At 43.8% G+C, this 25,939-nt stretch overlaps 1 protein-coding gene across 1 annotated transcript in view; it reads left to right on the top strand.

Moving 5' to 3' along the window:
- Positions 1–25,939, top strand: part of VPS4B (vacuolar protein sorting 4 homolog B) — a 203,550-nt gene that overhangs the window by 75,705 nt on the left and 101,906 nt on the right. The window contains exons 4-5 of the mRNA XM_078687802.1: positions 7,144–7,211; positions 20,208–20,327. Of these exons, the coding sequence (XP_078543928.1) occupies positions 7,144–7,211; positions 20,208–20,327 (188 nt within the window). The remainder of the gene's footprint in view (positions 1–7,143; positions 7,212–20,207; positions 20,328–25,939) is intronic.

Here is a 25,939-nt window from a genome sequence, read left to right as displayed (position 1 = left end):
TGCCTTTCATCCTTATGAGGTCGATAAGAAGAGTACATTGAGCTGAACACCACGCCCTGTACAATGACACATGATATGTTAAAGTTGCAGTGTGTGTGGGGGGGGCGGGGTAAGGGGAGATTAAGTGATTTGCCCAGAATCACAGGATGTTGAGCCGAATACCATTTTCTACTATAGGTAGGCGCATACCTCTCTGTTGCAGCAAGAACCTTCAATCATTTAAAATGCGATGCGATGCCCAGTGCAAGTTGAGTCACAAGTAATATATAGGCTATCGGATAGTCTGTGTTTCATTGATAAAATCACATCGACACATTATTTATATATTAATAATACAAGGTTGAATTTAAGTCTGTGGAGATACATGCCTATCACACAGCTCGCGTGCCATGGACACTCTCTTCAGATTCCCCCTCACAAGCAATGTACCCACACGTGTCATTACACCAGTATTGGGGGGGGGTTGTTACACAAAAGCATATGTTACCTGCAGGGGAATGGGCGTGTCAGTCAGAGTGAGTATGTCTTGCAAAGTAAGTGAACATGGCAGTATTCGAACAGCACCGCCCCGTGCCCCATACAATTTGAGTTTTACTTCTTTCAAGGACAGGAGTAAATTAGTATGTAGAACACAACAAGGAATGACTGACTACCCCACACTGTATGGTGATCTCGAGGAAGCGGGTTCCCTTCTCTTTGCAAAGTGTTCGGACATTTCTAAAATGCCCGCGATACTCCTTCGACAAAGAAAAGCGAAGCATTTGCAAAAGAATTCCAGAAGTACTCCTGGAAACCACGACATGACAACCTTCAACGCCTGGTCACGAGTAGGAAGCGCTATATAAAAATACACGTGAAATCTTCCCACAAGCGCCCCGCTACCCTCTGAGAATTTCAATCTCCTACAAACACAGGAGTAAATATACAGGAGTACTTTTTTTTTTTAACCACAAATCGAAGCCTGCAGATCTACAGCGGGGTACACATTCCTGCGTTGTCTGTACAGAATTGAAACATTCCTCTGCGGTGCGGGGCTCTGCCAGCACAAGCGTTGGCATGCGGCGGCCAATCGAAAACAGAAATGTTATACACGGCATAATGACAGCTCCATTCCGCGCAATTAGCTGCTCTCTAAACTGAAAGAAAAATGTCAACAAGAGGCGCATACTTGAACTGTGCTGTCAGGGTTAAAAGGGCGCCATGATGGTTCCGCGTCTCCCGGGCTGATGGCTTCAAGCCAACACCCAGTTACAAAACCAGCACATGTCGATGCGGCTGATAAGGGATGCCAGAGGTCTCAGCGCCTGGAAAACAATAACGGACCGGTGCGCTACTGACGACGAATCCCGCGTCAGACAACTCAAGTTTCCAGGTCCAATGAACGACTATCTCTGTCAAATCAGATGTCTCTATGTTGGAAAAAAAAAGTCAGATGTCTCTGCGTTTTGTTTTGTTTTTGCAGTTTTTATTTGCAGTTTTCTATAGCGCTGATTCGACCCGTAGGTATTGTAGCGCTTTATACGAGCACCAGCTACTTTACCCAAGAACACATTAGGGACACAGCCTGCGTTTCTGTACAGCGTTGTCTTGCGACAACGCCACGCCACAGTGGTAGTGAGTCTACAAACACATAGAGGCAGATTTACAAGCTCCCTGCGCCACTTTTGCGTCACTTTTTGGGAAAAGTGGCGCAAGGGGCTTGTAAATAAGCCCGTGGGTATACCTAGGCCGTCTCTTCCGGAGAGTTGAGGTCTGTGAGCGAAGACCTCTGTGTCTCCTGAAAGAAACACGATCCAGGAAGGTCCGGCTATATTTTGGTTCTGTGGTGCTGGGTCTATGCTGACCAGTGACATCAGAGGCTGCATTATAGATAGAGTGCCCTTACAGTGCACCTGTCAAATGTTGCGCAGAGAGTGCTTTATTAGAATGAATGAACTGCCCCAGGGCAGCCGTGAACTCGCGCTGTCCTGGGACAGCCAATACACGTGAAATACAGAGCAAATGTTTAAAACCTGCTCTGTATTTCACTATGCAAGTGTCAACCCATCTGCACTTTTAAGGGGGATTAGAGGTACCCTTGCAGGCACGTGCATTGAAAGACTACACTCACTGCAAGGGGTTGTTTAGGGGGGATTCATAGACCACCCTTCCCTTCCCCTTCCTCCCTCCCAGAGGGCTGCCTTTAAGAGGCGCACTGAAAGTGTGCCACCAGTTTGTGGTGCACTTTGTACCTCTTAAAAGCAAGTGTTAAATGCTAGAGTTTGAGTGTCCGAAGGGCAGCTTTTATGACGTATTAGTTGAAAACAGCCACTGTACATTTCATTTGTTTTGAAGCAAAGCTTTTGCATCTTTGACATATTCCCAAACGTTATCTTCCCCAATCGAGTTGTCATTCCATGACATTTCAGTGAAATTTGAATTAAAAAAAACATTGTTACGACCTGTGAGGTAATGAACGAGATTCTACCTCGCTCAGTTACGTAGCAGCGCAGACCATGATCACGGGGGAATCTCATGTTCGCCGTCGATGGGTTTTATTTGTGGAGTTGTGAACCCTGTGAAAAATAGGGGTTTTATGATTGGCTCTGGCTCCAGAGATTGAAGGCACTGTATCTTCATGTTTTTATCCTTTTTACTGCTTCTGAGAAAGTTCATTTCTTTTCCCCTCTCTGTCAGCTGTAAACTTGTCCTTCTTGCCTTGCCTGAGCTATGGCCACTCTCTCTCCATCTCAGCCCACTTTCCATCCCACAGCACCATTTCCAGCTGTGCGCTTGCTGCTGCCTGACACTTTTCAATGAGCAGATGTCCTGTACTGATAACTGACTCTTACCCAAGTTGTCTTAGAAACTTTCATTATTTTGTCTAAGTCCCTCAGAATTTTCTCTTCCCGCGTAGGTTTTTAGACGCCTCTGATAAGGTGCCTTTATAATCCTGTTTTACTTAATCTGTAACAATTGTTGCTGCTGCTGCCAATAGACCAGTGGTAGGATTCTAGATAAAGATAGAAACTCCACAATCACACCCAAGCACTATTCTTGTATTTGACTAAAATCACATCTAATATACCAATACTTTTGCCTCTGTCGTTTGGAGTATTTTATTTTTACTGATGAGATGCATTATTCTTCTCGTACTTTCAAGGGTATCCAAGCATCACATTCCGATGTTAGAGTAGTCCACACTTGCAGTGTAGTATAATGGTTGCAAGAGATGCTCAAGTAACTGCCCAGCAGATGTCTGACCCGGAGCCCCACTGTACCTCTACACACGAAGCAGTCATCTCACGGGCATGCCTATCCTGACCAACAGCCCGAAGGTTGCCCTGTGGCAGGGGACACCCAAAGGAAGTTACCATCCGTTGGGTGAGCGTAGTCATAGAAGTGTTTAGATCCTGCCAGACGGCCCCAAATACACAGAAAGATCATCTCTGCTGACCTATTTGTAACTCCAATCCAGGAATAAACCACCTGCTCCTGTGAAACTGGGCTCAGTAAAACCTCTTTGAAGGTAGGCTGATGCTCCAAGAGAAGACTTTGACAATAAAAGATGAATGTGACATTTGTTCAATACTGCCCTTTAATGCACTAAAATAAAGCATCTTACATGAAATAACTCAACAAATGCTCAAATATGTGATTAATGACATCGCCACAAAGCAAGGCCTCTTTAATGAATATGATTAAGAGATATCTAGGTCAGATAGACTCAAAACACAACTTCTAGTGAGCCAGAAGAACTCCACCAACACATTGGCATTTACAATGCCATTAGCTCAAACTCAAATAAATCCGAGCCCGATTGCATTTCTAATGCTTGTTTTAGTTGTTGTAAGTTGTGACGTTGATGAGTCATAGCTCGATTCGCCACCTTCTGGACAGACCTGTCAGAGGTGCATCGACCGTGGGAGCCGAAGGAGTCACAGATAGACAATGTGAGCTGAGGGAGGCTCAAGGAGTTAGCTGATGGAGGGACATATAGAGTGCGAGTCAAGGGAGGGGCAGAGAGAGAGAGAGAGAGTAAAAAAAAAATGTGAGACAAAAAGACTGAGAGCCTACCAAGGGAGAGAGAGAGAGAGATCGAGAGTGAGCGAGAGAGAGTGAGCCTAGTGAGGTGCAGGAAAAGAGTGTGAGCTGATAGAGCTGCAGAAGGTAAAGAGGCACCAGAATAGTCTGACACGGACAAGCTCAGAGAGGATTGTGCTGGGGAGCTGACATCAAGAGAAAGCGGGGCATGGGTAACGGAGGGGGGCCCAAGATGCTTGGTTTGTGTAGCTCATGTGTTCGGCAATCGGATTTGGTTGTTTAGAGATGAGATTGGTTGATGAAAAGCTTTAATTTATTTGTTTTTCATCAGCTGGAATTTGCAAGTTTGTGGAAACCTTTGTTTGAATTTGGATATACAGTGAGTGTTCGACATATGGACATCTACGCTGAGGCCGGACTGAAGACACTGCACAGCTAAGATTGGATGCACTACCGATTAGGCTCAGCCCTAGCAGCAGGTCAGGGCCTGTGGCCAACCACTCCTGTGCACAGCCAGACTCCGTGCTAACCTGTATTGACCACAAGGATGGAATGGTGCAGGGCCAGGCACTCAGGCAATGGGGGTTTGATGCATGAAGATTGCACAGCGATGGGGCTGAAGACGTGTGTGCATCCAACCATGGTGGTACATAAATGAAGACAAACAGAACTATGCATTGGAGATGAGCAGGATGGTATTAAATACAGAAAAAAGAAAGAATGGATTGAAAAGTTACTTGAAAGTACATTTTTTAAGCCTACTTGTATTTCTGCGTGGTCCTTCAAAAAAAACCTGCGAGTGTCATTTTTTATGAATTTGTTGTCTGTCTCAAAGGAGCTCTTGGGAAGAGAAGGGCAAAGTAAAGTGGTGAGCCCAAAACCAAAAAGTTAGAATAAGCAAAAAATACAATGACTAAACAGCTTATAAACAAATTAAATAAAAAGATACTGGCAAAACTCTGAAGACAAAAATAGTGTGAGGCCAATAGTGCACCACAACTGCACTATTAATACTGCAGCCTGAATTCTGAGTTTGACATACCATCTGACCACAACCCTTGGGTTTTTATGGGTCATGGTGATCCATTACCTGTACATTGTTAGGCGTAGGTACTTTGACAGGAGGTGGCATGGCTGCAGTTAATGCAGCCTGGCTCAATTTGGAAGGTGGTGTGAGCTGTACCTGTTTTTAAGGTGGTTCACCTGTGTGATGTTGGGGTGGATACGTTTCCTGCAAGAACATTCCAAGAATTTAAGACATTACAATAGTAACAAACATCATGGATAGTGAACACACACTGTCTAAGGAAAAAAGCCAGATTGTGAGTAGTGCATGACACTTGTGCGTGTAATGTCACAGCATACCATAAATGATGACTTGGGGCCAGAGTTAGATCTTGGTGGATGGGTTCCTCCGTCACAGCGGTGACGAATATCTAGTCTGCCAAAATATAAAACCCAAGATCTTAATCAGGCACTCATATTTTAACATTTTGCAGTGGAAACTTAGGGCTGAATTTAGAGTTTGATGGATGGGTTACTCCATCACAAATGTGATGACTATCCTATCTGCTGTATTACAACTGTATTCTATCCAATGTCCTTGTAATACCAGAATATCATGGATGACATTTTGCCCCCTCTGAGGCCAGGGACCGCCAAGGAAGTGCCAGGAGTAGCAGGGAGAAAGCTAAAGGTCACAGTTGAGACCCCTGACTATCCTCAAATGACATCCATGCAGATTATCAGTCACGTCTGTGGCAGACTAACCCATCAGCCGTGCTCTAAATTAGGCCCTGAGTTTCACTTCAACAGTTTTTTCACGTGAATTTCTGAGTTTATTTTCCAAATAGGCTATAGCTTACTTTTAATTGTTTAACTAATTACAAATAAATAGCCCAAAGTTAAGCAAACGCTCCTCTTCTGAGTAGCCAGAATAAGAATCACGCTACACTTGTGGTGGTGGAAGAAAGTTTTTAATGTTTGTTTAAAACCCGCCCCTGCAGCCAAAGCCTTCAGGGCATGTGAAAAGCAAATATCAAACCCTATGTATAAAGAAAGAAATATATTAAACCAAAAGATGAAAGGTGTGGAATATTGATGATAAACAAGGAAAGGGTCCTATTGGAATGGAATGGGGTAGAAATGGGAATGGAAAAGTAAAAAAACATGGAAGAGCTTTGCATTCTTTGTAGCTGTCCTTTGTTGGCATTGTACTTTAAACAAGAATATCTCTGCACATAGCTCAGTGGAGGATACACCACATTGTCCTTCAAATTTCGTGGTTCACAGGGTGCACCACATGGCTATAGATACAAGAGGTAAAAATGGATCATAGTTGTCTGACAAATTAGAATAGGTTGACTTTATAAACTTTTTATTGTAACATACGGAAAAATCCTGACGTTAACTTCCAAGGATTGAGGTGCAGTTCCTAAAGTTACGTCCTCTTAGGTGAGTTTAGGGAAGATATAGTTTCCTTTTTATTGGTGATGTGAAAATTGAACATATTTTTTGTTTACTTGCCAATTTCTGATCATTAGTCACAAACTTCAGATTCAATCAAACCATGGTACATTGCTATCTGACAAAGAAAAAGATGTAAATCCCACTTTTTGTGAGACTCATGCTGATACTTTTCAACATCTTCAAGTCAAACACCTTGACCATGCCTGGGCTTATTTTTCCTTGGAAACGGACCAATGTCTTGTTACTTGATGTGTTTCTGGGTTCATTGGTTTTCACCTTTTGTACTGCTGTTGGGATTCTATTTGTCTTGTTTATTTTGAAGGCCCTACGTTTTTTGTTGGGGAATGGTGGCATATGCTTGCACACGATTTTTGCCTTTGTGATGATTGTAGACATGCAAAATGTAGGTGTCATCGTATTCAACAGCTCACTGTAAGATGCGACACTCTGTGGGGCCTTTCATTTTAACCTCGCTTTGACTTAAACAATCAATTGACCTCTGAAGGGAAGGATCTCTGAAGTTCATAATTAACTACACCATTTTAAATTAAGCAGTAGTACCTTTTGTTTGGTCCCTGGAAATTGTATAGCATAGAATCCGCAATATTTGTTGTGTAAATCATAATATAACTTGTGTTCCTGTTTAATTAGAAATGACAGTGATGGAGAAGGAGAGTCTGGTGACCCTGAAAAGAAGAAATTAAAGAATCAACTTCAAGGTAGCCACCGTTCATATTTCTCTCCAGGCAAAACAACCAAATTTGTTAATGCATCTGTGTACTTTATTCATGTGTATTAAAGGTATCAATTTTGTGTTAAAAGTGGCAAGCCAGCTTGGAATGTGGTTTGGTGTGCTAGGGTTGCTGTAATTTCTACAGCAGCTACTGAGCGGTATTTCTCAAAGTTTGATGCAAGTATTTAACTAATCAGACCAGCAGTTGGAAAAATGACAGCACTCCTTATTTGCAGCGTTGTTGATGTCTTCAGTTAGGAGTGAACAATGGACCAGCATTTGCTTTATTTGTTTATTAAATAGGCATTTGTGGTACTGTTATGCAAAGATTTAAATGTTCAATAAAAACTACAAGAGGGGCCTTGTAACAGAATGGAAGATGGTTGGGGAAAGTTTAAAACAATATATATATATATATATATATATATATATATATATATATATATACTCGCGTCCTACGTATCTTGTCTTTCTGATGGATACGTTTTCACTGCACATTCCTCACCTTATGAATATCCCCAAGGGGGTAGGCACTTCCAGGCGCTTCCATGCAACTCCACTCCTGCAGTTGATAACCACTGCCAACAATCGGCATTCTTCCTCACTACTTCACATGTTATATAGTATATTTTATACTATTGCTTTTTTATAAAGCCGTGGATCGGCTAATGTCCCTTCCTCATGTTTCCTCTAAGCATGAATCTTATCGCTCAGCTAAATTTCTATAGCATACTTTATATACATAGCTAAGATTACCCTTGGAGGTTTCATTTCATCACATTATCACTGCTGTATTTTTTAACCCCTCAAAAACCTCAACAAAATTTCAACCAAAACTGAAACTAAGATCAATAAGAATTCTGTCATATTGTTCACCTACTACAGTTCATTGCTACATTTGATGGTGTTACATATACATGTTAAAACATCTTCCAAATGAATCAAGGCCCCAAATGCACAGCTAGCTCTTCCCCACTGTTCATTCCTCTCGGAGATTTTGTTAAAAGATCTATAATGTACCTTGACTCAAGACGTCTGAGTTTGGGTAACCTGTCTCCTCCTCTTGGGTTAGCAGGAACGTAATCTAAGCCAAAATATTGTAGCCTATTTCTATCACTCTGATGAACTTCTGCAAAGTGACGTGCCACTGGATAAGATGGATCTTCTTTTGTCTATGGCTCTCAAATGTTCCAATATTTTGATTTTTTGTTGGTAAATAGTACTGCCTATATAGCGCAGCCCACATGGGCACACTAGGCAGTACACCGCATAAGGAGTACTACAGGTTATGAACTTCATGATTTCTCTGGTCTTATGTACGCCTGGTATTGTTTATGTAAAAACCCTCTTGCTATGGGCACAGGCCTTACACCTGCCGCAAGGAAAGAAGCCTTTCATTTCTTTTAAGGTTTTGATCTGCTGTTGTGGTTTCTCTAAATGACTTCTCACTAGCCTATCTCGAAGCAATCTAGATTTTCTAAATGTTACCAAGGGTAGATTTGGGATATCATCCTTGATGACACGGTCTGTTTTGAGAATATGCCAGTTCTTCCTGAGCATTTTCTTTAAGATAGTTGGCTTCTGCTGAGTAAGGTGTCACCATCCGGAACTTACTTTGACTTTCTTCTGGTCTCCTTTCCCTTTTCTCTGTTAGTAATTTATCCCTCGGGATCCGTCTCACCTTCTGCATGGTTTTTGCTAGGGACATAGTCCTATCCCCTCACACTAAATCTCGCTGTACATATAATATAATATAGCGCAACCCTGTGTGCATGTCGGTTCCTATTTTTCTGTACCTTACTGACCTGGGGCTGGAGATTCTCCTCAGTTTTCACAGACTTCTTCAAAGATTATAGTGAGCATAAACCACAACATCAGCATGCAGTGCCTGTACCTTCATGGACCCCAAGCTAACAGTATGTCAGAAGCTAAGCCGTCCTTGACTTGGGTCTATAAAGAGACGCCCCACACCTCCTCTAAAAAGTTACACGCCTCTCCAGTTGTTACCCTCAAATTATTGGAATCACACTGGGTAGTTGTTTAAGTCTTACAGATGAAGGGGAAACTGGCAGGTGTCTCTTACTCCACCCCTGAAGAGTGCTGCTAGTGTAGAGGAGTGTGTCCAAGGGACGATCCAACCCCATTACCGGATGGGATAGATTGAAGGACCCCGTCTTAGTCACAAACTGGACACCCATCACAAGATGTCAGACCGCTAAATATAGGATCCTGAGGTGGGAAATTTTAGATTTTATTTTAAATTACATTTGTATCCCAGGTGGGCGAACCCAAACATTATTTGGTTCACCCTAGACAAGTATTCCATTAATTCATCGTCAGATAGATGTCATCTACATAGGACACTGCCTCCTCCTCAAAAGTAACTGTTACCCTGGCTGAAAACAACCGGGGGCTATTCTTATATCCCTAGGGTAATCGACAAAATTGGTATTAAGAGCCTAGCGCTGAGAATGCTGTCGGATATCTGCTCCCATGCGCTATATTTTGGCAGACAAATCCATTTGAGATGGCTAGTGTTGTTTTGTATTTTGTCCGCACAATGTTATTCTTAAGCACGTCACTGTGTCCATTTTGTACGGCAAATGTGGGTGTGGATGCCTTTAAATGCTTATGATCTAGACAATATGAATTATCGAGTTTATCGAGTTTACAGGAAACACTGGATTATTCATGGGTGAGGTGCAATTTTCTATCACACCCTGGTATTCAAGTTAATCTTAGATCTCCCCGACTTGTTTCTTTGCCTCATGCTTTATTGGGTATTGTCTCTGTGGTTGAGGAATTTATTTTAATGGGATCTCTTAATGAGGTGACTCATCATCCCAACCAACATGATTGCAGTAAAGTGCAGGAGCTAGTGCTAACGCCCACTCCTGCGTGTATGACTTGTTTTTTAACTGATTCCGGTACAAGGTTGGAGAAAGCCGGTCAAATTACTTATTTTCCCATTTGGAAATCCATTATGAACTCAGGTGGCCAATCCTTTTCGGCCAAAAGAATGTTGCAACCATAGGTCAGGTTCTCCCAAAAGAGACCGACCCCTTACTTGCCTGGGTATGTCCCCTTCCACGTGGAGCGTTATTTCGTATAAACGATGTGGGACACTTACCCTTGTATCAGGTGTTTCCACCATGATATGCTCATTCAGTGCTACTACCCACTGATAATTCATCAGGTTCTGGCGTGTTCTTGTGACTTCTGCTGTTCTGTCCAGCATCGTCACTTCCTATTACCCATTCAGAAGCAGAGTCCTCAGTAGCCAGGGCATTTCTAATTTTAATCCCCACTACCTTCTTCTTTTTAAATTGAGGTTTTGAAGTCTTTTGTTTGTCTTCCTGTTTAATGATGTAGTCCGAAGTGCTATGTGTCTCCCTTTTCAGCTTGACTTGCTCTTCCGATCTGTACAGTGACCGCCCATCTCTCTCTGATCGCTTTTCGGATGTCTCCTGAAAGGAACAAGATAAACATGTATCGGTATCCTGATACCTGTTAGGTTGTCTAATATTGTCACGGTTTCTCATATTGTATTTTCTTTCAGTGTGTTCCTGTTGAGGAGACCCACCCTGTGACTGTTTCGTTATGTTTACTTTTTGTTTATTATCCCATTTCTTCTTTGAAGAATCGGGTGCTTGCTTAGAGTGATCCTTTTCGGAATAGCTCTAAACTATTAATTTACCAGGTCTGGTTCCCAGATTATCTCTACCAAGCTAAGCATGTGTATCTTCGATAATCTTAGGCAATTCTCGCTCTTTCTGTGCCGGTGTTAATTCCCGGAGGCCTTGGCGTTAAGCCACTGCTGTTACCTCCCCTTTTATGTTACTCAACATAACGGCTGATACCTGGGCAAAATTGGCCATCAGTTTCATCCCCATATCTGAGGCAGGCTCTACCCCTTACTCGTTCTGAATCAGTTTAATTACATTTGGTATGACTGATATTAAAGGGGTACCATGTGTTCTGGTATATATGGCAGCGAAGATTATACCCCAAGTGACACAATCTTCTATCGGGGGAGCTGTACCCGTTGGCAAACAAATTGTCAGTCGTCCGTGCGTTGGAGACATGTGTGCTGTAGATACACATGCTTTGCATACTCCTGCCATCTAGATGTTTGCAAGTTGCTTTTCTTCGAAGAAGTCTTTCCAGTCACAAGGTAAGGAGACTCCTCCTTTCGGTGCAAGTGTGCATGGGCACCGACTCCATTGTTAGGTTGTTTTTTTCCCGCCATTGTGTTTGGAGGTGTATTCGAAACAGTACTTCAGTTTCCCTTCAGTGCGCAGTCCACTCTACCCTCGCCGTTATTGTTTTCAAATGCGTTTCCCTGTTCTATGGTTATCCAATCCATCAGGAAACACTTTATCTGCCGTCAGACACTGTAGTGTAGTTCCTATATTCCCAATAGGATCTGCGCATTGGAATAGTATATCCTATAGATTTGACGTAGGACTGAGGTCTACTAGGTCTCTATCGAATATACTAGACTTAATTGTGAGTGCCAGCTAGCTTAGAGGTCACTAGAAACTTTCTCCAATTCACAAGAAGGGATTAGTCTCTGTCAACCGCATAAACATGACAACTTTGTTTCCCAAGAATAAGAAATGTATCTCTAGAGTCGAGGAAACAATAGATAGTTATTTCACTCAGTCAATCGTGCATGCTTCGTTTCACCAGAGGTGCAGAGAAAATAGAGACGGGCTTTTTCAATAAAATGTATTTATTGAACAGTCTTCTTTCTCCAGCATAAGAAATGAACTGCTGCAATCGGAATACTTGTTGTAAAGTACAAACCGTACAGTACGAAGAGTATTAAAAAATATTGTAAACGCATGATACGGTTTCTAAGCCATAAAATACATAGAATACATACATTAATAAAATAAAGACTGAAAATACCTAACTGGTGCTTCTAAAATACGCCTACCCCGGTATACCTAACCTAGGTCTAGTACAAGGGAAGAAGTAAGTGAGGTGTAGCTTAGTTCCAGTATTTTTTTGCCAAAAATCGAATCCAAGAATTCTCTTAGGGTCTGATCCGCTCCTTACCTTGATTTCAGAATGTAGTAGGTCTTGTATCTCACTCTCAGGGCTTGATTTCCCAGCAACCCGCAAGGGTAGTCTGGAAACACCGGAGCTGGATTTCTCTGCCAGAGAAAAGACAGCGTCTCTCTGTGTGTGTGCTGGAGGGTCGGCTTCCTTCGGCACTTGCTACAGCAGGGCGTCGGGCAAGTAGATAGTCGAACTGCTCCAAACCACCGTGTGTTTGTTTGGACAAGTGTGGGTGTATTTATACCTTGAAGGTGCCGAGTTTAATGTAAGATTGGACATAATAACGTCATTAGAGACTTAATTCTCTGAAAACTTCATGAGTTCTTGGATAAATCAGTATTCATGCAGTGTCACATCACTGGGCTGGCAATTGGTTCTTGTGTATTGCTCCCAGATAGTGCGAGAAAAGGAAGATAGTTGTTTAACAGAATGGGCCACTCTGAATTAACAAGGGGGAGGAGCTGTCACCTACAACACTTGCACATCACAAAAACTCTCGCTGAGCACTCACAAAGGGCCTGTCACTCTCAGACCCCCGCAAAACTTAACTTGAGCCCACGGTGTGGCCTTCCGGAGATGATGTGAACCAACTCGCCTGTCCATTTCCACTAACTTGTGTATGTGTCTCAACTGGACAAGGAAGAAGGCTTGGGCACTGGGGAGAAGGTCTTGTATATTTCAGAAGTGGTATTCCATCTATGTGTACGCTGCTGCACCTTAAATATGGAAGAACAAGTTCCGTAACCTCGTAAGCATATCTGTCACCCAGTGTAACCCCACCCGTCCGTAGTGCCCGATATCTACGTGGAAAACAAGAGATGAGTGTATATGCTTCTGTTGAGGTGTTTGGTGCAGGCTGAAGTAATGAAGGCAGGAGTGTCTTATAACCACCCAGAATCAAGGATTCTAGAACAACACAAATTTGTTTATAGTAGCATAATGCAACACCCACAAACCCACTACCCCTTCCCCTCTCCCCAAACATTTGGAGAGAAACATAAAAAATAATAACCCTGGTATGGTAAGTTTTTTCATTAGTCCAGGATCAGCACTCAGTTAAGGCCTCACTGAGTGCTGTCTTCTCAATGTCACCCACTTTGTGTGCATTAGTAATACAATACTGCAGAGAAGCAATTTGTGAAGTGCGGTGGCCAATTTTCTTCTACTACTTTCACGCTGAAAAACGCACTACATGAGTGTGCTAATATTTGTTTAGCCCAGTTGTCACAAACGCACTGCATGCATGTGTACTCACAGTTCTGTGTTTAAACATCAGCCAGATAACAAGCTCCTCGAACGTTTACCAACGAATTCGGGAGGCAGTTGCATGTGGTTTGGGGATGCCACCAAAGAGTGACCTCCACACACAGAGCGGGTGCGATTATTAAAAAAAGAAATGCTGATAAGGGAAACTCACCTGTTTCCCAATATAACAAGATTCACTTCTTCGGATCAAATCTTGAGACTGTGCAGCGTCCGGTCAGTGGGCGCGGGTTACATATGCGTCCCCATGTGCAATAACCCGGAATTCTTATCAAATCCCACCGCGACTTCATGGGGGTGTATCTAAGTCAGCGAGGCACCGCTAGCCTAGTAGCGGTTCCAGATGTGACAAAATGCACCCGGCTACAGAATAGGTCACGTACCATTAGCAGGTATGACACGGAGAAAAACAAATATCAGGAAAAGCCGTTCACTACACTATTTTGGAGCGGGCCAGACAGGGAAGATTACAGTTCATGAGGGCTGAACATGACAGTCACTAGTCTATTGTGACCCCAGACAAGTTGGAATCAGGACAGGGAGAAAGGTGATTCCCTACACCTCGTGAGGTGGGGGCGATAGAAACTTCTAGAAGCTTCTCTAACTACAAAGTAGGCACTGGATATAAATATTGGACATCCGACCCCTAATCTTCAATACACTTCTGGACATGTGGATACTGTTCCAGGGAGAAGGTCTTTCTGTGCTGGACTGCTGACCTGAAGGGACTGCTGCCTTCTTGCCTAGTTGAGAAGGACTGCATATGCATCTCTTCAAACCCAGAACCCCAGAGTGACTCCAAGGGTTAGTTGGCGGGCCTCCTGAACTTAAGTCTCAGGCACAACCGGCTTCTAGCAACCTTGCATCTGGACTCTGCCATCTGTGAGTCTACTCTGCAAGGTGCCAGAGAGTTGAGCACAGGTTATTTTAGGGCTGACTTGTGCCTCACCCTGACAAGGATTGGGGTTACTGGTTGACCAGGGCTCACACCCCAGTCAATGTCTTAAAAATTGCATTCATGGAAGGCAGACTGTTAAAAAGCAGCAGTTTGCAGCAGTGCCTGGCACACACAAAAGGCGCAGTGTTTGGTGTACAAACTTGGGGTTCCAAGTCAACGAGAAATTGTAGCATCTCCAATTTCTCCAAACCCAGCCCTTTTTTCTTCTTCTCCTTAGGCATCACGTCCCATTACAGTAATGACGGTAATGGAACTGTTACAGATGATGGCTTGCTGCATAGTAGGTGTGCCTCATGCAAAATTAGATATGTCCACTACAAGAGTGCCTGATGAGTCCCAAACAGAATCCCAATGAGAGGATGTAGTGTTGGTGGAGCCCAGTGTTAGGCCTTCTAAAATGGTAGAACCAGAATAATTTGGTACTGGTCAGACCATTTTGTGACCCTCAACTGCAGATGTCCATTTCCAAGGGAACCTCTGTCACAGGTTGAAGGGTACACATCAAACACATGACAATCCAAGGTACCTGGACGCATGATCATCAGGGTTGACAGATCAACTTGCTGGAACTGACAGCAATCCAATTGTCACTCAGGCATCCTCGTTCTGAGGAAAACCGTACTCCTCAAAACTGACAACATTCAGCCCAGTTGTCAATTCTGGCTGAGAAGGTCTGGCATTGGACCATTCACAGTCACATTCAGTTTAGCAGAATACCTGCCTGGGAAGTTAGTGATTTTGTGCATCTGCTAAGCAGAACACATCAACAAGTCCATAAATAGGAGATGAATTTACCCAAGTGCTTTGCAAGTTCATCCAAAAATGGGACACAATCATGGTAGATCTGTTTGCCACCATTGACGAGTCGAAATAAAAAAAATTCACCTCCAGCTAGCCACAGTCAAGGGTCACTGCATTTTAGATTAATTGGTCAGGGATCCTTGTGTATGCTTTTCCTCCAGTTTCCCAGATCCTAGTCTCATTGAGAAAAACGAGGCAACACCCATGACCCTCATTCTGGTTGTCCCAACTTGGGCTAGAGAACCATATTTGTTGCTTTTGGAGATGTCAATCCATCCACATGAAAATATGCCAAAAAAACCAGACCTTCTCAAGCAGCATTGGAGACGACTTAGCCATCCAAATCACAGGAAGATGGACTTAAACTGGGGGCACTTCAAACTTCCAGAAAAGTGTGCGCAACTCCTATATAAGGCACACACATCCTCCACACATGCCTGTTCTTGAACCAAGTGAAAATGCCTTGCCAACTACTGTTTAGGAAAACATAGACCCACTTACTACATCATTGTAGGGTATTCTGGGTTTTTGCTGCATCTTTGGAAGCCAGACATGGTTGGCATACATTTCCGTTCAGCTTCATTGAGCTGCAGTGGCAGTTTGCATACAAGACGTAGAACAGTTGTCCTTTTAGGTTTCCTTTGGTCAAGTCCTTCAAGGAGGTCTTTACAAGTCATTCATCCAAGGACTTCCTCAGCCCTAATATGGAACCTCATAGTAGTCTTAAAGTTTTAGGGAGCTTCATGATCTGTTTTTCTTCTGTTGGAAGGTGGCCTTCTTGATTTCCATTACCTCGCTGAGAAGAGTTAATGAGTAGCAGGTGCAAACGTTGAGGACCCTTTTATCCAACTGCACTAAGAAAGGGTACAAGGACCTAAAGTTTCTCCTGAATGGCCTTGATGTATTGCATCATTTGGACAAAAAGAATTCCATAAAGAAAAACAACTTGTAAGATGTCTGCATCCTACATCCGATGGCCGGACTGTGAAATATATGTGAAACTAAAAGCTACAACAGATGTAGGCAGGCTAATTAATCTTTTCCTTCCAAGCAGGCATGCTAGATGAATTGTCCAGTGCATTCAAGTAAACTAAATGCACAATACACTCTGCATTTGAACCTAGGGCACATTCCACTCATTAAAAGGCAGCCACTGTGTCTTTCCGAAGCAATCTGCCACATACAGATTTATGTAAAGCTGCCTCATAATCTCCAAACTGCCCTTTTACCAAGCATTATATTGTGGATATTGATGCCCATCTAACTCAAGTCGGGCAAAATATCCTTAAAACTTTTGGCCTGATTTAGGATTTGGTGGACAGAGTACAGTCTGTCAGGGTGGTGAAGGACATTGCCTCCTGCCCTCCTGATGGACTGCTGTCCCCCAATTTTAAAGGCCACTGCCGGCCCAGCTGTCACCTCGCTACGTTGACAAGAGTCGTGATCATGGGTGTTCTCTCAGATGTAAAAAATGGGTTGGACACCTGTTGGTGGAGGAGTGTGGCTCAATGGTTAGAGCGGCAGACCCTGATGCAGAGTTCTGGCCAGGGACCAGGGTTCGATTCCCGCCTCGGCGGGGTCTCGGGCTCAATTTCCTCGGACCTGTTAATTCTCGCCTCGATGCCTATTCTAATCACGGGCCCCACGCTGCAACTCTGGGCAATAGCTTGCTTAGCCTCCACACCGGCCCCAACAGCGCTAAGGATGCCTGACTTCACCCTGGGGGTGCCCAGGAGTGGACACTTCACAGGGAAAGCCAGGAGGGGTTCCACAGTGGTATGAGTATCTGCGCCAGGAAGCCGAATAGGCGACACCGCAAGGTGACCGTCTGGTGTCAGTGCGCTCTATAAGTACCATGACATTTACATTTGTTGTTGGTTTTGAAGGACATCTATCAAACATTTAACACCCCAATGTGGGAGTTTGCTTTTGAAAAACAAAAAATTAGTGACCCACACACTAAGGCTGTGGGGAGACATTATTTCTTTTCCTTTCATCGCCAAAGTTTTGTTGGAGTGACTGTCAGTAAAAAAGGAATTCGCAGCGTCTAAGTAGGGCAGACAGTCTTATGCCCTTCCTTCACAGCCCCATCTGTGTTGGGCCATCAGAGGAAGCCTTCTGTCGATTGAAAGCTTAGGGTCAATCCATGTCTAAATGAGGCAGGCAGACGAGGAGTTTGATGGACAGACCACGGATGTTTACAGTGGAATTTTCAGTCAACCAAACTCTAAATCAGTCCCTTAGTTGCAAATGTCTTCTGCTATAGCTCGTGTGAGAAGGTCACTGCTTTTCAGTCTATGCAAAGCATGCGATCTAAACAGCAGCACATGCTGCAAACTGTGTTTGATTGTAGTGCTTTAGATTCACACGCGCCTTTCCACCTCTTCGGTTGCGAGCTCAGTGTATGCCATTTTTTATATTAATTCACTCCTAAAGACACTTTACACTACATCAGTAGAGATAGACTGTTCAGCTTCACATCACTACACTTCCTTGTCATTTGTACGAGAAAATGCAATCTGATGTGGTGTCTATGTTTGAGTGTATTGTGGGTTTCATGGAAGGAATCACGACACCCCCTAAACCTAAACCTTTACTTTGAAGAAAAACACTCAAGTGTGCAAAGCATGTGAAGGTGCTGCACTATAAACTGCAAACCGATTGTTACGTGTAAGTCACAATTTTCTTTCCTTCTTGTATTTTAGTTGGCCAAATCTAACTGTAGAAAGTTCCCTCAAATGTTGTACAATTTAACAAAATAGTTTTTTATTTTCTAAGACAGTTTTCCTCTGAAGGTGAATGAAGCATTTCTCATCACCAGCTCAGTTGATCCTTTTTAGATGTTTTTCTTCCCTTTATCAAGGCCTTTGCAGCTCATATGGTTAAACCCTTAGGAATATCCTAAATATGAAAAACATATTATTCTTGTGGCAGCATTTTAACTCTTGCTAGCCGATTGCACTAAAAAGATGCACAGATACTTTTTACTTATTTTATTTGAGATGTTTGGTATAGTATAGACATACATACAAAAGGCAGCACTCTCTGATTTTGGTAAAACATTTGTGGTGTGGACATAGCACCTCAAGCATGAGGTGCTGTAGACCAATCATTATGGTGTTCAGGGTCTGGTTGCGAACTGATGCAGAAACCAAGATGTGATTGGGAGAAGAGGGTGGGGACTTGTAATTGAGACAGAAATAGATAGTTCGATCCTTACATTACAGAAATTTACCTTAGACAGTTCCCAATTTTGATCACATTGGTAATTCGCCCTGAACTTCTTAATTTTTCCTTAAGTGCAGAAGACCCTATTATAAACCAGATCTCTAGGTTTCCAGTTTAGTAATTTAGCCACTAAACAATGTATATCAGTTTTATAAATGGATTACAGATCTCAGCGTTTTTCCTGTGGTAAGAATTTCTACTACCAGAGCTGTGAGGTATTTAGATATTTTAATATGTCCTGATTCCAACTAAGGTTTTATTTCCGATCCTTGTTGTGCGTTTGTTTAATTCTTAGTATGTACTAACATCTCCTTATGTTTAGTGGCAGGTCAAACCCACAGAATGTCCATACCTGTTAATGAGTTCTCTACCTAGTCCAAATAAAATCACTACACAATTCCCTCGTAACTTTGGATTGTTTCTGGGTATGGCTTCATCTATAAAGATGATTTAGTGGTACAGTGTGTTTGTTATTAAGAAAACTTCTTCTCAGTTTAGGCACAGACAAATGGTGATTTGCCCTGAACATGCTCACTTTTTATGAAGTGCAGAAGGCCCACTTGCAACTAAAATCTCTTGGTTCCCCATTGAGTCATTTAGCTAATAAATGATGTATTTCAGTTTAAAAAAAATGCATGACAAAGCCTCAGCATTTTAGTTTGGTAAGAATTGCTAGTAACAGCTGTTAGATACTGATCCTAATTTCGTGTGTGGCATGTTTCAGAAGGGCAGAATGTATATTATTGAGAATTTGAACAGAGGGAAGCTCGGCACAAAAATATTTTTGTGCCGCTTGTCCATGTTACTTTAACATTCCCAAACGTACAAAAGGATATAACTTATCTTCATTATTTTTCATCATTCTTGCATCCACCTAAGGCTTAATCTCTCATCCTTGTCCATTTTTTGTTTAATTGTTATTAAGTACTTTCAGCTTCCCAAGTTCACTGGCAGGTCAGACCTAGAGACTCAATACCTGGTAATGAATTCTCTGCCTGGTCAAACAAATCACTTGGAGATTCCCTGTTTCTCCTGAGAGCTTCATCTATAAAGGTGATGCTGGGGTGTGGCAGAGTGTTTCCATCAATTGGAGATTTTTTACTAAACACCCTTTACACAACCTGAATTACTTGCACTGTGCAGCTGTGTATTAATTTGAAATTCTGGGTTGATATCTTTGCCAAAGTCTGCTTCTTGTAGTTACTTAACCGATGCAAAGGCTTTAATATAACATTTCTCCTTGCTAGTTCATTTGAGACCGAGATTGTTAAAATAATGCATCTGTACTGGCAGTCCAAAAGCTGCCAATAGCAGGTTTTACGATTACAAACTGTGAAAACAATATGTAAATTAAAAAACTTCCTGACACCCTCCATAGTTTGTGAGGTGGAACCTGATGTAATTGTTAACTCCATCACTTCAGTACTTTTCTGCCTTTGGGTCCTCAGTGGCATCTTATTGATCTGTGCAACCGCCTTTGGATTAATTGTACACCTGTTGTAACATTTTAAATTAAGCCTGTAGTAGTTGGATTCGTTTTAGTTAGCCTTTTAAAAAATGATTGTCAAAGGTGAAGGGATAGAATGCAATTGAGCTAAATATTGCTTTGCAAAGAAAAGCAAACATTATTTTTTTTGCACTTGTTAAACTGATTTCTCTTTATAGGTGCCATTGTTATAGAGAAGCCGAATATAAAGTGGAATGATGTTGCAGGTCTTGAAGGAGCAAAAGAAGCACTTAAAGAGGCTGTGATTCTGCCTATTAAGTTTCCCCATCTGTTTACTGGTAAGTTATCCCATTGTCTCGAAGTAGTTTAAGATTAAGACCAATCTGGGCCTAATTTTTACTTTTACATCTTACATGTGCTTATCAGTTTGCCTTTCTTTACATGATGTCAACCAGCAGGCTAGTCTTGCTGGGTTTATTTAAAAGGGAGTATTTAAAAGATTTTTCAAAATGTTTTTTTTTCACAACATGAACAACACAAGTGCAATTTTATCTTCTTCGTGAAGAATGTGACCTTTCCTTGGATTAGGCCCCAGAGCATCTACAATTACAGCATTGCCTGAGGAGATGTCTTGGTTCTCCTCCCTGGACATTAAAAACATTGCCGATATTGGAATATCTCCATATTTGGGGTCGACACAAGGGAGTTGTGTCGGGACTGTATTCCACTTTAACTAATCACCTCCACTCAGAACCACTTCTTAAAGCTCTTTAAGAGAATTGGCAAGCACACCTACATATTACCATAGACAAAGATGCCTGGCCAGACATACTGGAAGCCCAAGATAAAAACACTTGTGAGGCGTGCCTGAAATCCTGTCTTTTTAAAACTTTACATGACTGGTACTGGACACCATTGAAATGACAACGAGCAGGACTACTATCGCACTCTAAATGTTTGAGATGTTCTGAACTAACTGCGACCTTCCCCATATACTCTGTGAATGCCTCTTTACAATATTTTTAGACACAAATAGGAAATAAACTTAAGGAGAGCATTCTAAAACCGCCGCCACTGCCGAGAGTCAGACCCACTTACCTCTTTCACCCTCGAGGAAGGCTGAAGCCATTGCCCACGCCGCCGCCACCGCCAAGAGTCAAGGGACATCAGACTCCGCGCCGCCGCTCCGGGAGACTCCAAATCCCGGCAGGCACCGCGGCGGCGCGTCTGAGTGACGCGGCTGCGACCAGTGAGCGCCAACAGAGGCGCAGAAAAGGAGGAGCACCCCGGCAGAGCGGGGGAGAGCATTCTAAAACCGCCGCCACTGCCGAGAGTCAGACCCACTTACCTCTTTCACCCTCGAGGAAGGCTGAAGCCATTGCCCACGCCGCCGCCACCGCCAAGAGTCAAGGGACATCAGACTCCGCGCCGCCGCTCCGGGAGACTCCAAATCCCGGCAGGCACCGCGGCGGCGCGTCTGAGTGACGCGGCTGCGACCAGTGAGCGCCAACAGAGGCGCAGAAAAGGAGGAGCACCCCGGCAGAGCGGGGGAGAGCATTCTAAAACCGCCGCCACTGCCGAGAGTCAGACCCACTTACCTCTTTCACCCTCGAGGAAGGCTGAAGCCATTGCCCACGCCGCCGCCACCGCCAAGAGTCAAGGGACATCAGACTCCGCGCCGCCGCTCCGGGAGACTCCAAATCCCGGCAGGCACCGCGGCGGCGCGTCTGAGTGACGCGGCTGCGACCAGTGAGCGCCAACAGAGGCGCAGAAAAGGAGGAGCACCCCGGCAGAGCGGGGGAGAGCATTCTAAAACCGCCGCCACTGCCGAGAGTCAGACCCACTTACCTCTTTCACCCTCGAGGAAGGCTGAAGCCATTGCCCACGCCGCCGCCACCGCCAAGAGTCAAGGGACATCAGACTCCGCGCCGCCGCTCCGGGAGACTCCAAATCCCGGCAGGCACCGCGGCGGCGCGTCTGAGTGACGCGGCTGCGACCAGTGAGCGCCAACAGAGGCGCAGAAAAGGAGGAGCACCCCGGCAGAGCGGGGGAGAGCATTCTAAAACCGCCGCCACTGCCGAGAGTCAGACCCACTTACCTCTTTCACCCTCGAGGAAGGCTGAAGCCATTGCCCACGCCGCCGCCACCGCCAAGAGTCAAGGGACATCAGACTCCGCGCCGCCGCTCCGGGAGACTCCAAATCCCGGCAGGCACCGCGGCGGCGCGTCTGAGTGACGCGGCTGCGACCAGTGAGCGCCAACAGAGGCGCAGAAAAGGAGGAGCACCCCGGCAGAGCGGGGGAGAGCATTCTAAAACCGCCGCCACTGCCGAGAGTCAGACCCACTTACCTCTTTCACCCTCGAGGAAGGCTGAAGCCATTGCCCACGCCGCCGCCACCGCCAAGAGTCAAGGGACATCAGACTCCGCGCCGCCGCTCCGGGAGACTCCAAATCCCGGCAGGCACCGCGGCGGCGCGTCTGAGTGACGCGGCTGCGACCAGTGAGCGCCAACAGAGGCGCAGAAAAGGAGGAGCACCCCCGCGTCGCGGGACGCGAGCGGGACGCCCGGGGCGAAGCCCGGGCAAAGGGCGGGCCCTCTACGGCACGAGGAGGCAGGGCAGGGCCAGAAACCCTGCGCAAGGTTCGCGAGGCATTCTACTGTCCAAGTAAGACTGTATTGTTTGTAATACATACTTTCTTGTGGTTTGAGGGGTACTGGCTCTTTGTTATTTACCATCAGTATGCCTAAAAAGGGACCAGCACCACCTGCACCACTTGTCAACACAATGGAAAACTATTTGGTGCAAACAGTGAAAAAAATCAATCTACAGAGGAGAGAATCGCTGGGTTTGAGTTTGTCACCTGACTTACATTGTTTGTCCCCATCTTCATCCCCCTCACCTGAGGACTTAGTGTCCCTCCAGACTTTTTCTGAAGCCTCTTCAAACTGTCCTACTATACAGGAATCCGGCCCCCTAAATGACAATATGTTTTCTGGTCCCGAGGTCTTTATCGTGGAGCATGGAAATAATTCTGATAGTGATGTGGACCAGGAAAATCATGTTGACCTCACAGATGAAGATATTTCTACCACTGAACAAACTTCACGATTAGCCTCTGTGAAAAACAAAAACCCGCCGAGACGGGGGGGACTAAGATCTGGGGCTAGGAGGAAGAGGGTAAACATTCCAAAGGCAAACCCAAAGGAAGTTGAAGGGGGAAGTGTTGAGATCAATGTCAGCCATGATGAGGACTTGTTTGTAAGAATCGCTGACTTAATAGATAGTAAAATCAAATCCATTGTTAAACCGTTACTCTCTAAAATTGATAAATTACAATCTGAAGTCAAAAAGTTGGGAGGGCAGTTGAATAAATTAACAGAGGGAGTTGTTAACGTTACGATGTTGGTATCAAACCTGGACAAAAATAGTAGAGAGGTTGATGATCAGGAGGGGGAGAACACAGATGATGTATTAAATAATCCACCACCCCAGCCTCCTGATCCAAAACCTATTGCTCCCAATACTAATAGAGGGGATGGTCTGCTAACGGTCGAGATACCCCCTGCACATGCTCAGTTAACTGACCCTCTTCAATTTATAGTTGAAGCTTCCCCTGTCGTTTTAGTATTGGCAAATGTTCCACCCTTAGAAGCCGGTGCTGAAGAATCCCCATCCTCTCTGTCTAACAAAGCCTTGCAGTGGCTTACTACTAATATGAGGTTAGCTCCAGGGGGGGGTCAACTGCTGGCTCAAGAGATTAAAACTGCTAAAAGGGTCTCATGGCTAGGTAATCGCCCCAAAAAATTTAAGGGGGATTGCGTGGCAGTAAGCTTCTTACACCCAGGCGTGTTGCCTAACATCCTTATCAACTTACTTCCACCCCAACGCAGGCAGGGCTCTGTTGTACCATTAACATTGAAGTTTTTTTATGGTGAGCAACAGAATGTCACCTACCCTAAAACACCAGCCTTCGGATGGGATATTAATATTAATTCTGATTCAAATTACAGAAGGGGCTGGGAACAACAGCGGAATACTGTAAATCAATCCACTCCCCTAGCACATCAGAATCCTTTTGCTCAACCCCTCTTATTGTCTAATCGATTTGCACCCTTATCCTTTTTGGATCATAATGACTGGCTCTTGTCAGAATATTCTAGTCAGATAGAGACTAGTGTGTCTGTATTCAGTATGCTTACTTGGAATATAGCCGGTATAAAGTCCAAAGTAGGTAATGCAACCTGGTTGGCTTTTATAACTAGGTATGACATCATTGCTCTACAGGAAACGTGGGACACAAATTCTCGTTTCTCTCTTGATGGCTACAGTTACTTTTGTATCCCTGCAGTGGCTAGCACAGCAGGAAGAGCGAGGGGAGGACTGTTAAGCCTCTTCAAACTAGACATTAAAGGTAGCCTTAAGAAATGTGACTCAGGATCTGAGCAATGTCTAATTGTTGAATTGTCTCGCGTGGAATCTCCTAATATTCTGTTTATTAATTTTTATAATTCCAACGCTGCCGACTGTACAACATATAGTCTAGGTAGATTGGACTACTTTTTGTCAGTCTATAGTGAAGATGTTAATGCATTTGAAATAATTTTTTGGGGGGATTTTATTATACACCCTTGCTCACTTACGTGTGTTTGCGATGACTCAGAATCCCCTCCAAATTGTGCACTGGTCCATCTTGAACACAACAGACAGGGGGGCTGTTTAGAGAACTTCCTCGCAAGATGGAACCTATATGAATCCAGCTGTGGGGAGGGGGGGATTAGAGCCCCTACTTTTAAGGGCTCAGACAATGACTCTGTTATTGATTATATTTTTATTTCAGCATGTTTTTTATCCAAGGTTTTAATGTATAGAACTGTGGTTTCCACTTTTAGTGACCATAACCCAGTCTCCATGGACCTCGTAGTGTCTGATTTTTTAGGGCGAAACCATGGTCCTTGTTATGGAGACAAAAAGCTTAAAGTTAAGGATCAGGGAAGGAAACTAAAATGGGATAGTATAATCCCAGAACCCTTCATTCAAGAAGTTCTTTTAGAGGCTGAGGAGGAGGTTGGAGTGTGTTTATCTAGCGACTCTAATGATGGGGAAGTGATCTTTGCATTTAGCAGTATTTGTAATAAGATAAATGGCAGGCTTTCTGTGACTGGTAATCCTAAGCCGAAACCTCTTAAAAGATGGTTTGATCACAGTTGCTCAAAAGCACACTCTGCATTGCTTAAAGCTTTGAAAACTGTCCCAAAAGATCGTGACCTCATCAGCAATAGTAGAGCACTGTACAAAAAGGCCATTGCAATAAGGAAAAAACAGCTTAAAGATGAAGCCTGGACACAACTTACTGATCCAGCCATTTTAAAAAATAGTGGAGAATTCTGGAGGATTGTCAACCAACCCTTACTCACAGGGGAGGATAACTCCCCTTTAGAAACTAATATCCCTGATGAGGGTTGGATTAAGCACTTTAGAGACATCTATTCAGCTCATAATAACGCTGATACCAGGGAACAGGAAGTTAATACTATTCCATTAGGGAACCATTTGCACTTTGAAGTTTGTGAAGTATTATCTGCAATAGATAGTACTTTAAAAAAAAAGGCACCAGGACCAGATGGCGTCCCCGCTGATGCCTTTAAATGCTTCCCTAACTTCTGGTCAAGATTGCTCTGCAGGGTCTTTAATGCCTTAAACCGTGATAATATTCCCAAGTCATGGAAAACATCAATAATTATTCCTGTTTTTAAAAAAGGAAATAGGCAGGATCCTGCATGTTACAGACCAATTTCACTGATTGATTCTTCCGTTAAGATCTTCGGGAGAGTCATATTAGTGAAATTGAATGAATGGGCCATCGAGAACAACATCTTAAGTAATGTGCAATATGGGTTCAGATCCAAAAGAAGTACCCTGGATCAGTGCCTTAATCTCCACCTCTTGATC

This window comes from Lissotriton helveticus, chromosome 4_1, assembly GCF_964261635.1.
Source record: "Lissotriton helveticus chromosome 4_1, aLisHel1.1, whole genome shotgun sequence".
Lineage (NCBI taxonomy): Eukaryota > Metazoa > Chordata > Amphibia > Caudata > Salamandridae > Lissotriton > Lissotriton helveticus.
The sequence above is the reverse complement of the archived record's forward strand: the minus strand, read 5'-3'. Positions and strand labels throughout refer to the sequence as shown.